The sequence below is a fragment of the Portunus trituberculatus genome, chromosome 10, assembly GCF_017591435.1.
Source record: "Portunus trituberculatus isolate SZX2019 chromosome 10, ASM1759143v1, whole genome shotgun sequence".
In the NCBI taxonomy this organism is placed as follows: Eukaryota; Metazoa; Arthropoda; class Malacostraca; order Decapoda; family Portunidae; genus Portunus; species Portunus trituberculatus.
Genome location: NC_059264.1, coordinates 1,574,064 through 1,589,309, shown reverse-complemented (window position 1 = coordinate 1,589,309; position 15,246 = coordinate 1,574,064). Strand labels below are relative to the sequence as shown.

The following is a 15,246-nucleotide window of genomic DNA, read 5'->3' as shown; positions in this document are numbered from 1 at the left end:
AAGTCCTATATACATCATAAAATGCTCAATAAAAAAAGGAACAGTGCCAGTGGAGTGGAAAAGAGCTGAGGTGGTTCCCATATATAAGAGTGGAAGGAAGGAAGAACCTTTAAATTACAGACCGGTATCACTAACTAGTGTAATATGCAAGATGTGTGAAAAAGTAATAAAGAAGCAACGGATTGAGTTTCTTGAAGACAACAAATTATTATCAAATAGCCAATTTGGTTTTAGAAAAGGTCAATCATGTGTAACAAATTTATTGAGTTTCTACTCTAGAATAGTTGATAAAGTACAAGAGAGAGAGGGATGGATTGACTGTATTTATTTAGATTTGAAAAAGGTGTTCGATAAAGTGCCACATGAAAGATTACTATGGAAGTTAGAGGAGAAGGGTGGCTTAAAAGGAAGCACATTGAGATGGATGAAAAATTACTTGAGGGGAGAGAAATAAGGACGATAGTTAAAGATATGAAGTCCAAGTGTGGAGAACAGTAGACAGCAGAGTGCCTCAGGGCACTTTTTCTCGTATATATAAACGACATGCCAGAGGGAGTGAACAGCTACATAAATCTGTTTGCGACGATGCGAAACTGTGCAGAGTCATTAAACAAAAGAGGATTGTGAAATACTACAGGAAGACTTAAACAAGATCTGGAAATGGAGTAAAAAATTGGAGATGGAATTCAATGTGGACAAAAGCCATGTCATGGAAATGGGAAAAAGTGAAAGACGACCAGTGGGAATCTATAAGATGGGAGATGGAGTAGAACTAGAAAAAGTAAAAAAGGAAAAGGACTTGGGAGTGACAATGGAAGAAAACAATCAACCGGTAAGCCATATTGATAGAATTTTCAGAGAGACGTATAATTTGCTAAGGAATACTGGATTAGCATTTCACTATATGGACAAAGAAATGATGAAGAAATTGATAAGTACTAAAATAAGACCTAGATTGGAATATGCAGTTGTGTGGACCCCCATAAAAAGAAACACATAAGAAAATTGGAGAGACTACAAAAAATGGCTACAAGAATGGTTCCAGAATTTAAAGGGATGACATATGAGGAGAGACTAAAAGCTATGGATCTACCAACCCTGGAACAGAGAAGAGAGAGAGGGGATCTGATACAAGTTTATAAATTGATTAACGGAATGAATCAAGTGGGTAATGAGAAACTAATCCTGAGAGAAGAATATGACATTAGAAGTACAAGGTGGAGCCACACGAGCATAAAGCCCAGGCCCTGTAAAAACTACAACTAGGTAAATACACACACATTTAGCACGCTCGACTCACAATCGAGAGGACCGGGTTCGAGTCCCGGCACAGCGAGGCAAATGGGCAAGCCTCTTAATGTGGCCCCTGTTCACCTAGCAGTAAATAGGTAAGGGATGTAACTCGAGGGGTTGTGGCCTCGCTTTCCCGGTGTGTGGAGTGTGTTGTGGTCTCAGTCCTACCCGAAGATCGGTCTATGAGTTCTGAGCTCGCTCCTTAATGGGGAAGACTGGCTGGGTGACCAGCAGACGACCGAGGTGAATTACACAAATGAATAGTCTTGAAATCTGGCCTACAATGTTGCGCATACAAATACTCAAGCACAAGTATCAAGGAAACAAATTCGCATTTCCTTTAGTCTAAGATATATTGCGTAAGTTACTTTCCGTTCATTGTAAAGTAAGTGTTCTCGTAATGTCATCAGTGTTAGGACAGGTTGTGGATACTGGCGGCTTCATAAGCTTGCTTCCCTCTTTTTTTTTTTTTTTTTTTTCAAAGAGTACAAGAGGCTGGTTCCCATGGTTATTATTGACATTGAGGAAGAAGAATCCCTTATTGAAAAAAAAAAAAACGTACCGTGAAAACATCCTTGAACATTCTAAATAAGGCACGTAGTTATATATTCTAATTATAAAATTATAAACACAAAGGGGTAGTCCCGGAGGCAAGCACATGGAGTCTATAGCTGCATAGCACCTTGTGAACTGTGCGATGAATTCTGGAAACGAACGAAAATCAGTATTGCTCGCAAAATGTGGCTATAGTGATGACAACACCCTCTAGTTACAAAATCTTCTTTCTATATAACATTTCATATCAATGATGCAGAAAACCATAAATGACTCCACTATACAGATAGTACTAAGAAATTGATCGTTATGCTAATAATATGAGTATTTTCCAGTAACGAAATGAGTTATTTGGAGGTGTGTGGCATTTTTCCCTTCCCGCATAAATCTCGCTGCAGCTGGAGGTGAGTGGAGCAGCCGAGCAAGAGAAGGAGAGATAGACCTGCCTGCGGAAGGCTATACACAAATAGAAGTGTTGGTCAACACGGAATTCGCACTGACCTGTCCAAGCAATACATCTGTGTTGGCTTGGTGTTCACCTCTGGCTGTCAAGATGGTTGGCGTGAGTAAAATACTCCGGCAAAGGAGAAAGAATGCTCTAAAGGCCGGGCTAGAAGCAAAGAGGAGGAGAGAGGCGAGGCTGAGAGGCCTGATGGTGACTCAAGACGCCAGAGCGAGGGCGGCCTCCTCACCACCCGCCACGGACACCACAGAGGAAGGAACCCTGTCTTCCCTGCCTGACAGCGACCGCTCAACCTCGCCAGACAATACAGTCAGCAATGCCAAGGAGAACACACCTGTTAGCCGTGCTGGGAGAAACACATCAGCTAGAGCCGCACAAAGATCTGTCAAGAACGAGAGAGGGGTGGACGGGGCAGTGGAGGACACGGAGTATGTGATCGTTGGGAAGAACCACCTGACGCAAGTGGTGTCCAAGCTTGTCTGTGGTCAGTGCTTCAGTAAACTAAGCGTGACATTCGTGCAGAAGGGTTTGGACTGCAAGCTTGACGTGCAGTGTGAGCGGTGTGAGAGTGCAGGGGATGCAGAAATAAGTGCAACACCAGTGACAAACATGGTTGTGTACAGTGCCTTGCAGAATGGGATTGGGTTTAAGAGTCTACACAATTTCGTAGCAAACTTAGGCATGACACCATTCGAGAATAATCATGCGGGGACGGCGAGGAGGGGGAGGAAGAGGAGGAGGGCTGCTACCAAGGAGGACTACGTTGAGGAGGACTTCTAAGCGTGATTTATTGAGTGCCGCACTGCAGGACAATCATTAAAGCTTAATGTCACTTGTTTCTAGTGTTCATCTTCTTTACTAGGAATCTATACTGTACCTTCACATTGTCCAATCAGATCCTATTATTTTTATTTTTGTTGAAAACAAAACTATTTTTTTATATGGAGTAGGATAAATACATTTACTCTCTACAGATTTTGCATTATTTACCCTGCCAATTCACGTCTTAGAATATTTATGAGATATTACTATGGTGAGATGCAGAGGTATATGAAACTGGGTCAATAATAAGTGCTTTACTGCAGTCATACGTACAAAGAAGCTCGATACCGTAGAAGAAAAGCTGTCACTGAGGGAGACAATGTTGGTGTGAAGCTTTGTAAGATGATTTCTTGATTTTGATAATTTTGCGAATGGTTAATGCGTCATTGCCAGAAATGCGTACTTGACTATACCGCAAGGAGTACAATATGAGATGAAAAGTATTACATAAATCAGTCTATACAGTGTCGGTAACCATACAACCGCCAGAAGAAAAGGGTGAATGGAAACGTTAGCATAGAGTAAATCACACGAGAGCAGTGACAAGTGACAACCTTCCCTCTATCCTACCAACGCCTTAACCAAATCACAAACATTGCATTACAGATCATTCCCCAATAAGGCAACAAAACACAAAAATACTGAATGATGATGTGCTTTGAAAATAGAATAAAAATCACGAAAACAATGACAACCTTCCATGAGTATATCCATCATCTTGCCATTAACGTCCTTCCCTAATAATGCACAAACCACATCAATCATTCACCGCTAAGACGTGAAAAGCCTTAAAACAAGAGGTGGAGTAATCTGACAGCCATGGCGCGCAAGGCTCTGCTCTCCTGTTGCCTGAGTGTAGTAAACATAAACACGAGCTTTGGGACACGTGAGGGAAGAGTGGTGTGGCGGCTGTTCACTTAGGTTAGTTATTTGTGATGAGAGTTACTGTACTATGTGATGAGGGTGTTGTGCCGTTGTGGTGTTGGGTAACCTCGCACAGGGACGCAGGTTACAAGGGTGCTGGGGAACTGTCACGCGTGGTGGTGGTGGTGCTGGTTTGCCGGGTGGTGTGTGTATGGAATAAATTGGTGAAATACATGACAGCAAACGATTGAGGCCACTTTCAAACTGTACACCACATACAAGGTGCCGGTGTGTGGCTTGTGGAGGCCGCTGGGTGATGTGTTAGTAATACTTTTGGTGCTTCAGGGTTGACGGGTCGAGGGAGTGGTGGTGCTGCTCACTGATGCTGCAGCGGCTGAGCAGAGGCTTGCTGAGGTGAGCACAGGCACTGCACTGAATGAGAAACCACACACTATTACAGACAATGTAATTGTAACCTCTCAGTTTACTAGACTTATACTGTTGCACCAGTCAGGCACGGCAGTAGGTGGGTTGCCATGTCTCTCTCCACAGGATGAAATAAAACGTTATGATTGGCTAAATTAATTCTCTATTTTTTAGTTAGTGAGTGGCTGCTTTCAGTTATTGTGACTAATTTTGCACTTGTGTAACATATATGCATGCACGGACTTACATACATTTACCAGCGTCACTTCCCAGTGTTGGCATGGCAGTGAGTGAACTTTGGGAGGTAGTGGCGTAGTGGATAAGGTGGTGAGCGTGGGATCAGGCAAACATCCACGTGTAGGTTTGAATCCCACCATGTACAGCCTTAAACACTTTGCCATTTGTCGAGTGGTTTAAAATTAGCTACATGTCACCATGATACCCAGGTTCTAGGTGGTTACACCCAAGATGAGCTTCAGGGGTGATATGGGCCCTAATATGGCTACCACTATAAATAAAATTGCCTGCGCCACTAATGGGTAGAAGCTGAACAGCACTTCCTACATACTCTTCAAGTGAGCCCACAGGCGCTATAGGCCTCAACGTGAAAAAAAAAAAACTCCCCAAAACAGCAAAATATTTAAGAAAATGCTTTAGACATTATGAATAATTTGCTCAGGGATTAAGATTACTCAATTAATAAGGTCAATCCAGTGAGAAGGGTAAGAAAAGCCGTGTTGAGAGTGGTGTAAGAGTAAATGAATACCGAAAAATAGAAGAGGCTGCTCCATCACACATACATATAAAAAATTGCTTCTCAGGCTTGTGTGTGTGTATTTCCCTACCTAGTTCTAGTTTTACAGGGCCTGGGCTTTATGCTCGTGTGGCCCCGTCTCCATATCTACACTTATTCAATCTTACTTTAAAAGTATGCACACTCGTTGCAGACACTACTTCATTCAAATTGTTCCATGTCTCAATACATCTTTGCAGGAAACTATATTTTTTAACATCTCAGACATCTTCCCTTTCTCAGCTTTTTACTATGCGATCTTGTGCTTCGAATGTCATATTCTTCTCTCAGAATCAGTTTCTCATTATCCACTTGGTCCATTCCATTGATCAATTTGTAAACTTGTATCAGATCCCCTCTCTCCCTTCTTTGTTCCAGGGTTGGTAGATCCATAGCCTTTAGTCTCTCCTCATATGTCATCCCTTCAAATTCTGGAACCATTCTTGTAGCCATTTTTTGTAGTCTCTCCAACTTCCTTATGTGTTTCTTTTTGTGAGGGGTCCACACTACTCATGCATATTCCAATCTGGGTCTTATTATAGTACTTATCAATTTCTTCATCATTTCTTTGTCCATATAGTGAAATGCTACTCCAATATTCCTTAGCAAACTATATGTCTCTCTATCAATATGGCTTACCGGTTGATTGTTTTCTTCTATCGTCACTCCTAAGTCCTTTTCCTTTTTTACTTTCTCCAGTTCTATTCCATCTCCCATCTTATAGATTCCCACGGGTCATATTTCACTCTTTCCCATTTCCATGGCTTTTGTCCACATTGAATTCCATTTCCCACTTTTTACTCCATTCTCATATCTTATTTAGGTCTTCTTGCAGTATTTCACAATCCTCTTTTTGCTTTATAACTGCACAGTTTCGTATCATCTGCAAACAGATTTATGTAGCTGTTTACTCCTTCTGGCATGTCGTTAATATAAATGAGGAAAAGTATTGGTGCCAATACTGATCCCTGCGGCACTCCGCTTTCTACTGCTCTCCACTTGGACTTCATATCTTTAACTAACTTCTTTTTCTCTTCTTGGTCTATACTTTATATTTTTTTCTTTTAGTCCAAATACGATTACACTCTTCTTTTTTTCTGCAATTTCTCTAACTAGATTTTCTTTTTTCTTGAGGACTCCTATCATTTTGTTTGTCATATTTTCTTTCTTTCCTTTTTTTTTTTTTTTTTTGTTCTTGAATCACCTCCTGAAAGTCATCCTTATCTTTCTTATCTTTGACTCTCCATGCTTGTACTTCTTTTTTAATCACGTTCTGTACTCTTTCCTCTTCTTTGTTTACTAGATCTTTCAGCTTCTCTTTTTCTTTCTCGGCTTTACCAAGTCCTCCTTCCATCTGCTTCTTGTAGTTAGCTACTTCCTTTTTCAGTTCTTCGTTTTCCGCTCTTAGCCTAGCTTCGTTTTCTTCCAGTTTTTTTTATCCTTTCTCTCAGTTTTTGAAATTCTTTTTCCTGTTCTTCATTCTCTTTCATTCCCATACTCTCCTTTATCCATTTATCTAGTTTACGTTCAATAGTCAACACTCTCTTCAGTAGTGAAGTATCCGCCGTATCGAAACCTTCAAATGCGCTCTCTCCCTCATCAACATAGTCATCATCTTCTTTCATTCTTTCCCTGTGTGTGTGTGTGTGTGTGTGTGTGTGTGTGTGTGTGTGTGTGTGTGTTTGTAATGTAGGACTGCAAATTCTAGTTTATGGTGTTTATATTGAAGTAAATTGATATCTTACAGTCTTGATGTGTTATAATGTAACTCATCGTAGTCAATAAACCATCGATCATTGTGGTGCACGCTGCCAACACTATCAACACTCACAGATGCATTCCTTTCTCCTCTGTCAGGCTGAGGAAGCACCAACAGCTGAGAGGAGGCAGGAGGATGGCCACAGAGACACAGGCAGGGAATGGTGGTGGTGGTGTGAGGGAGACAGGCACCACTGGAGAGGGGGAAGGGGAGGTGGGCTTTGTGGTGGACACGCAGCCTTACACTGTTGTGACGGAGGGCAAGGCTGAGGTGCTCTTCCCCGCCTCCCACGATGTGTTCTATAACCCGGTGCAGGAGTTCAACAGAGATCTCAGGTTAGTTGCTCTCTCTCTCTCTCTCTCTCTCTCTCTCTCTCTCTCTCTCTCTCTCTCTCTCTCTCTCTCTCTCTCTCTCTCTCTCTCTCTCTCTCAAATAATGATCAAGGGAAAGCAAAAAAGATGTGAATTGAATATTATTTGTTTTAGTGGAAAATCTGGATTATATTGAAATATTATTATAGTTTACACCTGAGGGCTAGATTAGGTGAAGTTAGGTTAGGTTAGGTTTAGATTATAGTGCTTCATCAACACTTTCCCTGTGATTTACTAAGGTGTTTGAGATATTTCCTTCTATTATGCTGGTTAAGAATTGTTAAGTGCTGTGAGGTGTTGCATATCGCAGAGAAAAGCATTTGTTTCATTGCTTATCCCTTCATGGTGTAGATAGTGATTTAAAATGCCATGGTAGTTTTGGCCAGAAATTGTCGTAATCTTGAAATTACTAGACTTATTACATGTAACCCCAAGATCCTCTATTTAATCTTCCCTCTACTCCCCAGTGTGGCCGTTCTGCGAGTGTTTGCGGTGGAGCACAAGAAGGTAGAGAGAGAAAGGAAAGAGAAGGAGAAGGTGAAGGAGAGACGGAAGCAGGAGTATTTGAAGAAACTTGCCAGCAGCCAAGACAGCAAGATAGAGACAAGGACAGCTGAGAATGGCAACGCTGAGAGTGACAAGACTGCCAGTGAGGTGAAGAACGACCTGAACACAGAGAAGATTGAGAAAGACACCATAGAAGGGAACACTGACACACAGGGAGTTGATGAGAGTGGAGAGGACGAGGACAAGAACATAATCATAGGAAACACAAGTGGGAAGGGTAAAGAGGCGAAAAACGAAAAAAAAATTGACCTTCCACCACCTGGGACGAAAGACGAGGAGGGCATAAGTATCTTGGAAGGTCTTGCGGCGTCGGGTCTTCGCTCCATCCGTTATGCTCGTGAGGTGGCTGGAGTGAAGGAGGTGGTGGCCAATGACATCTCCAAACAGGCGCTGGAGTGCATGAGGAGGAACATTGAGCATAATAAAGTGGCTCACCTTGTCAGGCCTAGCCACAATGATGCCAGGTGAGTGTGTGAGGCGGCCGGAGTGTCATAGGGCCCATCAGTTATGTTTTGTCATGTTCATTTCAGTTGGTGTTCTAGTTATAGGAAGCGTCAGATGTGTGCTGATGGTTCTAGTGCATAAGGATTACTCTTTCACGTTTTGATGGGTTTGTTTCAGTTATTGTTCAAGTTATGGGAAGCCTCATGTTTTTGCTAAAATTACTATTGCTTAAGGATAACTTGATGACCTATTGTATGGATTTAGTTCACTTATTGTTCTATATATGAGAGCCTCTGTTTATTATAAGTGCTATTACACATGTATTAGTCTATATTACTTTTTGAAATTTTTGTGGAACTTGAGGTGTATGTTACAAGTGTTATTGAGGAAGGATTCATCTGTTTCTTTTTAACCCCTTCAGTACTGGGACATATTTTTACCATGATTTTTGTGCATGATTAAATGATTTAATTTATATTAGGAAGGGTTTATGGAGGTCAAAAGATTAATGGCCAGAGTCTTTACTATTTTAATCCTCACATAAGTTTCTGAAGCTGTATAAAATCTCCAAATAGTAACCAGAATTAATATGAAAATACCTCCTGGTACTGAAAGGGTTAAGGGTTTCATTGTGGTTATCATTCAAAGTGTGGGATAGCTATGCCAGATGGGTGTTTGTCTGTGTTTGAGGCTTCATGGTTTCAGAGTGTAGGTTGCTTCATGTTATGGCCGGATTAAAGAGAGGTTGGGTGGTTTGAAAGATTTAAATTGCTTGGTCATGATGATTTTTGATAAAGTTCAGTGATCTATGATAGAAAATTGATCTGTACTGCTGTATCCTTGAGTCACTTCACACCTATGCTATATCTTTCTTCCCTCTTCTCTACTATCATTGAGCATTTTCTCTCTTATTCATCTTCACCTACTGTTCCTCTCTCTCTCTCTCTCTCTCTCTCTCTCTCTCTCTCTCTCTCTCTCTCTCTCTCTCTCTCTCTCTCTCTCTCTCTCTTCTCTTCTCTTCTCCTCTTCTCCCTCAAGCCCTGACAGCACATATGAGATTGACAGAGGTGTGCTTAGAAATATCTACACAGAGACACACACAACATAAACAAAGATAGTCACATAAATAAACACTCCTTTCCATGATGTGAACTCTTTAAGGAGGGAGGCTTCAAGACACTTAACCTCCAATTTTGGATGATCCTTTTGACCTTCCTTTTGCTACTCTCATTCTCATTAGACCTTTTTAACTCTTTTTGCTATGCTTGGCCTGTGTCTGTCTAAGGTTAAAAAAATTATCATGCTTCCCCACAGCATGGTGATGTATGAGAACCGAGCGCGAGAGAAGAGGTTCCACGCCATAGATCTTGATCCCTATGGTTCCCCGCACATCTTTCTCGACGGAGCAGTGCAGAGTGTGGCTGAGGGGGGCATTCTTCTGGTGACCTGCACAGACATGGCAGTGCTCTGCGGTAACTCCCCTGAGACCTGCTATGCCAAATACGGAGCGCTTTCCCTAAAGAGCAAAGCTTGTCATGAGATGGTGAGGCTCCTGTGTGTTAAGGTGATGTGTGTTGAGGATGCAGAGGTCAAGAGTGAAATAGTGTTGAGAAAAGTACACGCACATGATGTATTGTTGTTTTGTGGGAAACTTTGAAATCTAGCATTCAAGAATAAGGTGAAGTTGAAGATCAGTATGTTATAATATAGATATTCCAGTGGGTATTTGTAAATAGACATAGGATAAGGCTGTGTGTTAAAGATCATTTAGCTGTTGTGGAAGTGTTTCAAACCAAGCACCAAGAATATAACTATGTATATGATCAATATGGTGTATTACTGTGTTGTACATGTAAGACACACACACACACACCGCGTAGTGTAGTGGTTAGCACGCTTGAGAGGGCCGAATTTGAGTCCCAGTAAGTGGCGAGGCAAATGGGCAAGCCTCTTAATGTGTGGCCCCTGTTCACCTAGCAGTAAATAGGTACGGGATGTAACTCGAGGGGTTGTGGCCTCGCTTTCCCGGTGTGTTGTGTGTTGATGTGGTCTCAGTTCTACCCGAAGATCGGTCTATGAGCTCTGAGCTCGCTCCGTAATGGGAAAGACTGGCTAGGTGACCAGCAGGAGACCGAGGTGAATTACACACACACACACACACACACACACAAAAAAAAAAAAAAAAAAAAAAAAAAAAAAAAACTTTCACAAAAATACAAGTAAGTGAACAAATTAGACATGCACATCTTTCTGCTTGCTGTTTTATTCCTATATTCCCAACATCATCTTATAATCCCAACATTCCTTCCCTTCCTTCACCTCCCTGCATTCCCTCCACATCCCACACCACACAGCTCCACTAGTCTTCACTCACAAGGCTCAGATCTGTGGCACTGGTCTCAAAAACACACAATAGTCACCAAATGATCCTAACCTAATGTCCGGCAGGCCCTGAGGATAGTGCTGCAGTGCCTGGAGTCCCACGCCAACCGCTACAGCCGCTACATTGTGCCGCTGCTGTCCCTCAGTGCTGACTTCTACGTGAGGGTGGTGGTGAGGGTGTTTTCCAGCAAGGCCAAGGTACAGGAGTCATTCACAAAGGTAAGGAGGTGTTCAATGTTCCCTCTGCTGTTTTCTCCTCAATGTCCTTTTGTTTGTTAAGATAGAGGTAGTGTGTGAGTGTTCTCCTCACCAGTGTTTGAAGTAATGTGTACAGTCTTGTGTGCTTTGTTCTGTTTGTTGAGTGTTGTCAACGTTTATAAGTAAAAGTAAGGAATATATATCAGGAAATGGTGTAACTGCATTATTGGGGAAAAAACTAAATTGTTTAAGTGTTATATTGAGTGTGTGTGTGTGTGTGTGTGTGTGTGTGTGTGTGTGTGTGTGTGTGTGTGTGTGTGTGTGTGTATTTACCTAGTTGTAGTTTTACAGGGCCTTGGCTTTATGCTTGTGTGGCCCCGTCTCCATATCTACACTTATCCAATTTTTCTTTAAAACTATGCACACTCGTTGCTGACACCACTTCCTCACTCAAAAAAACGTTCCAAGTCTCAACACATCTTTGCAGGAAACTATATTTTTAACATCTCTCAGACATCTTCCCTTCCTCAGTTTTTTACTATGCAATCTTGTGCTTCTAATGTCATATTCTTCTTTCAGGATTAGAATCTCATTATCCACTTGATCCATTCCATTAATCAATTTATAAACTTGTATCAGATCCCCTCTCTCCCTTCTTTGTTCCAGGGTTGATAGATCCATAGCTTTTAGTCTCTCCTCATATGTCATCCCTTTAAATTCTGGAACCATTCTTGTAGCCATTTTTTGTAATCTCTCCAATTTCCTTATGTGTTTCTTTTTTATGAGGGGTCCACACAACTCCTGCATATTCCAATCTAGGTTTTATTTTAGTACTTATTAATTTCTTCATCATTTCTTTGTCCATATAGTGAAATGCTAATCCAATATTCCTTAGCAAATTATATGTCTCTGAAAATTCTATCAATATGGCTTGCCGGTTGATTGTTTTCTTCCATCGTCACTCCTAAGTCCTTTTCCTTTTTTACTTTCTTCAGTTCTACTCCATCTCCCATCTTATAGATTCCCACGGGTCGTCTTTCACTCTTTCCCATTTCCATGACATGGCTTTTGTGTATTTACCTAGTTGTATTTACTTAGTTGTAGTTTTACAGGGCCTGGGCTTTATGCTCGTGTGGCCCTGTCTCCTTATCTACACTTATCCAATTTTTCTTTAAAACTATGTACACTCTTTGCTGACACCACTTCCTCACTCAAACTGTTCCAAGTCTCAACACATCTTTGCGGGAAACTAAATTTTTTAACATCTCTCAGACATCTTCCCTTCCTCAGTTTCTTACTATGCGATCTTGTGCTTCTAATGTCATATTCTTCTCTCAGGATTAGTTTCTCATTATCCACTTGATCCATTCCGTTAATCAATTTATAAACTTGTATCAGATCCCCTCTCTCTCTTCTCTGTTCCAGGGTTGGTAGATCCATTGCTTTTAGTCTCTCCTCATATGTGTGTGTGTGTGTGTGTGTTTCTGCTTGTCATTGTAATTATCTGTGTTGTGTTTGTATACAGGTGTCATGGGTGTACCAGTGTGTGGGCTGCGAGACTGTCACCATGCAGCCACTGGGACGCATCCTGACCAACAAGAAGAGCATCAAGCACCAGGTGTCCCAGGGACCGCCTGTGGCTGAGTCCTGCTCCCACTGTGGCCACCGCCATGTGGTGGGCGGCCCTGTCTGGTCTGCCCCCATCCATGATAGGGAGTTCCTGAGCAGCCTGAAGGAGTCCCTGGTGGAGGAGGACTTCACCACCTACCGCCGCATGCTGGGGGTGATCAGCATGATGGAGGAGGAGCTCCCCGACGTGCCACTGTACTACGTCTTGGACCGCCTCGCCCGGGTGGCCAGCATCAACTTGTGCAAGATGGTACAGTTCCGCTCTGCTCTGCTCAACGCAGGGTACAGGGTGTCCCTTTCACATGCTGATCCTGCCTCCCTCAAAACAAACGCCCCTGCCAGGGTGGTGTGGGACGTGGTGCGGGCCTGGGAGAGGCAGCAGCCTGCCAGGAAGACCCCGCTGCCTGCCGACCACCCGGCCCGGTTTATCCTGCAGCAGGACATGGGTACAGAAGTGAACTTTGACCTGCATCCCAACGCCAATCCTGAGTCACGCAAGAAGGAGCTGCTCAGATTCCAGGTCAAGCCAGAAAAGTTCTGGGGCCCCAAGTCCCGTGCCAAGACCAGCCTGCTGCATGGCACGCTGGAGGAGAAGAGGACACGCAACCAGGGCAAGAAGAGGAGGCAGCCGTCACCCCAGCCATCAGCTGTCACCAAGCAGCCCCGGGAGCAGTCACCCCCCAAAGTGCCCCAGCAGGACCAGCAGGTGGTCTAGCAGTGCAAGGTAGGCTGCTATGTGTCTGTCTGTGTGTAGTCCTCTTCTTAGTGAATGATTCCTCTCTGCACATTCTGCTTATTCTTGAATTTTGTACGAGTTTGAGAAAGGATGATGATTTCAAGCCAAGACATGCAATTGTTATTTATGTGTATGAAAGGAACTTTAAGATGTCTCATGGACACCAGGAAGTACATACATTTACTTTCATGGACATGGTTTTCTATTAGTTTCTTCTTTAGCCTGTAAGTGGTTAATTTTGATCTTTGACCAAAGGAAAAGGAAATGTGCAGATGTGGCAGTGTTGTGTACTCTGCTGTTATTGTGTTGTACAGCAGCTCCTTGCTGGTTGGTGCAGACTAATACTGCTGTGCTCTCAAGTGTTATCCTTTGATTGTTTGATTGGACAAAGTGGATTAGAACTTTGTTATTTCATCTCTAATGTTTTGAGAGGAAGATCCCTTTCTTCTGTGTCAGTGTTTGTTACCTGGTTGTGGCTTGGGAAGGATCTCAGGTGTGTGAGATAAAAAGAAAGAATAGAAACATTGAGGAAGTGAAAAGATGAGTTAAGCCATAAAAGAAGTGTTAGCAAACAATGAACAATGACACACAAATTTCTGAGTGCAGTGTTAGAAGAGGCAGAATTGATGCAGTGTTGACACTTAAGTACTCAATGTAAGGCTACTTCTTTATCAGAGAAAGAAGTGTGTGTATACTGTTGTTATTTTTATGGCATACTGTTAACAAATCATGTCATGCCTACTGAATTATATATGATAAAAAAAAAAAAAAAAAAAAAAAAAGCGGCATATTTTATTAATAGCTTAAAATGTCCTTGCATGTCTCTTCTCGTTAAGAACCCTCTGAGTTATGAGACCATCTACCCGAATCTCCAGTAATTTGACATCAAACAATGTTAATTTAGTGACTGACACTAACTCAATAGGCAAAGGTATTCTGCAAAGGATGTATCATTAATTCAGCCATCTAAGTACCCCTGGAAATCTTCTTGTGAACCCCTGGGGTTCGCGAACCGCAGATTGAGAACCCCTGCTCTACAGAAGTACCGTTGTCCAAAACCTGTAGTAAGGAGACAGTCAGGCCTTTGTCAAGTTAACAGAATAGATCAATTGCCCACACTTTTTTTCACTCCATCAAACACACCACAAGGGCCTTATATGCTTTACTCAATAGAACATCAGTTTTCAGAAGTGAAGGTCATTCTTGTTTTCAGGAGTGGTGTCTCAGTTGTTGAAGTATCAGAAAACACGTCTCGTCAGTAAACATTCTTGACATAAAATAACAAGAATATTGAATAGTAAACATTGTTTCTACATGTTGATGACTTGGAACCACAGCAATATAATTGGATAAGCTTGATAAAACACAATTTTATTTTTTCACAAAGTTTTCCACCATCTGGTTATGACCAGAGTTGCTCTCAAACAAAATTTATCCTAGCTGTATACCTCTCCCCTAACTCCTCTTACTATAAGAAATCCTTTGACTACTGAACTTTGGAGCACATTTTAACTTTTTCCTTTGTAGAGAACTTAATTCTTCGAGACTTCAGTGTTTACGACCAACTTTGGCTTTCCTCTCCCTTCACTTACGTTCCTGGGTGAACAAGCCTTTAACTTTCATGTCCCCCATGGCCTAGGGCCCTAGAGCAACTGGTGCACCACATTACTCATATTTCTGAACATCTTAGGTGATTCAGGGCTCTTTTCTCCCTCTTCTCCATCCTCTGACTACTATCCGTTTGTCCTTTACATATAATGTAAACTGGAAACTTCACATCTTGTCTCTAGCTAAAACAGCATAATTCTTTGAAATAAGGCATTCTGAGTTGTCTCTGTCAGTTATTTCTTCAAAACAGCACTTATAAGAAAGATTAAAAATAGCTTTTAAAACAAATTATTTGATTCTAAGCGAATTAATATTTGTACAAGAACCTTTCTATTA

At 42.0% G+C, this 15,246-nt stretch overlaps 1 protein-coding gene across 3 annotated transcripts; it reads left to right on the top strand.

Annotated features, from left to right (window-relative positions):
• Positions 1–3,922: 3,922 nt before the first annotated feature.
• On the top strand, positions 3,923–14,245 carry LOC123501992 (probable tRNA (guanine(26)-N(2))-dimethyltransferase). Of its 3 annotated transcripts, none has more exons than XM_045251127.1 (7): positions 3,970–4,054; positions 4,343–4,411; positions 7,074–7,310; positions 7,814–8,377; positions 9,672–9,900; positions 10,806–10,958; positions 12,463–14,245. In XM_045251127.1, exons 2-7 carry the CDS (start codon positions 4,380–4,382, stop codon positions 13,279–13,281), a joined length of 2,034 nt encoding a protein of 677 aa, XP_045107062.1. In that variant the 5' UTR covers positions 3,970–4,054; positions 4,343–4,379; the 3' UTR covers positions 13,282–14,245. The 3 variants fall into 3 exon arrangements, with proteins under 3 accessions (XP_045107064.1, XP_045107062.1, XP_045107063.1); XM_045251128.1 differs by having other exon boundaries at positions 4,003–4,054; positions 4,343–4,462; XM_045251129.1 differs by lacking the exon at positions 4,343–4,411 and having other exon boundaries at positions 3,923–4,054.
• Positions 14,246–15,246: the final 1,001 nt, after the last annotated feature.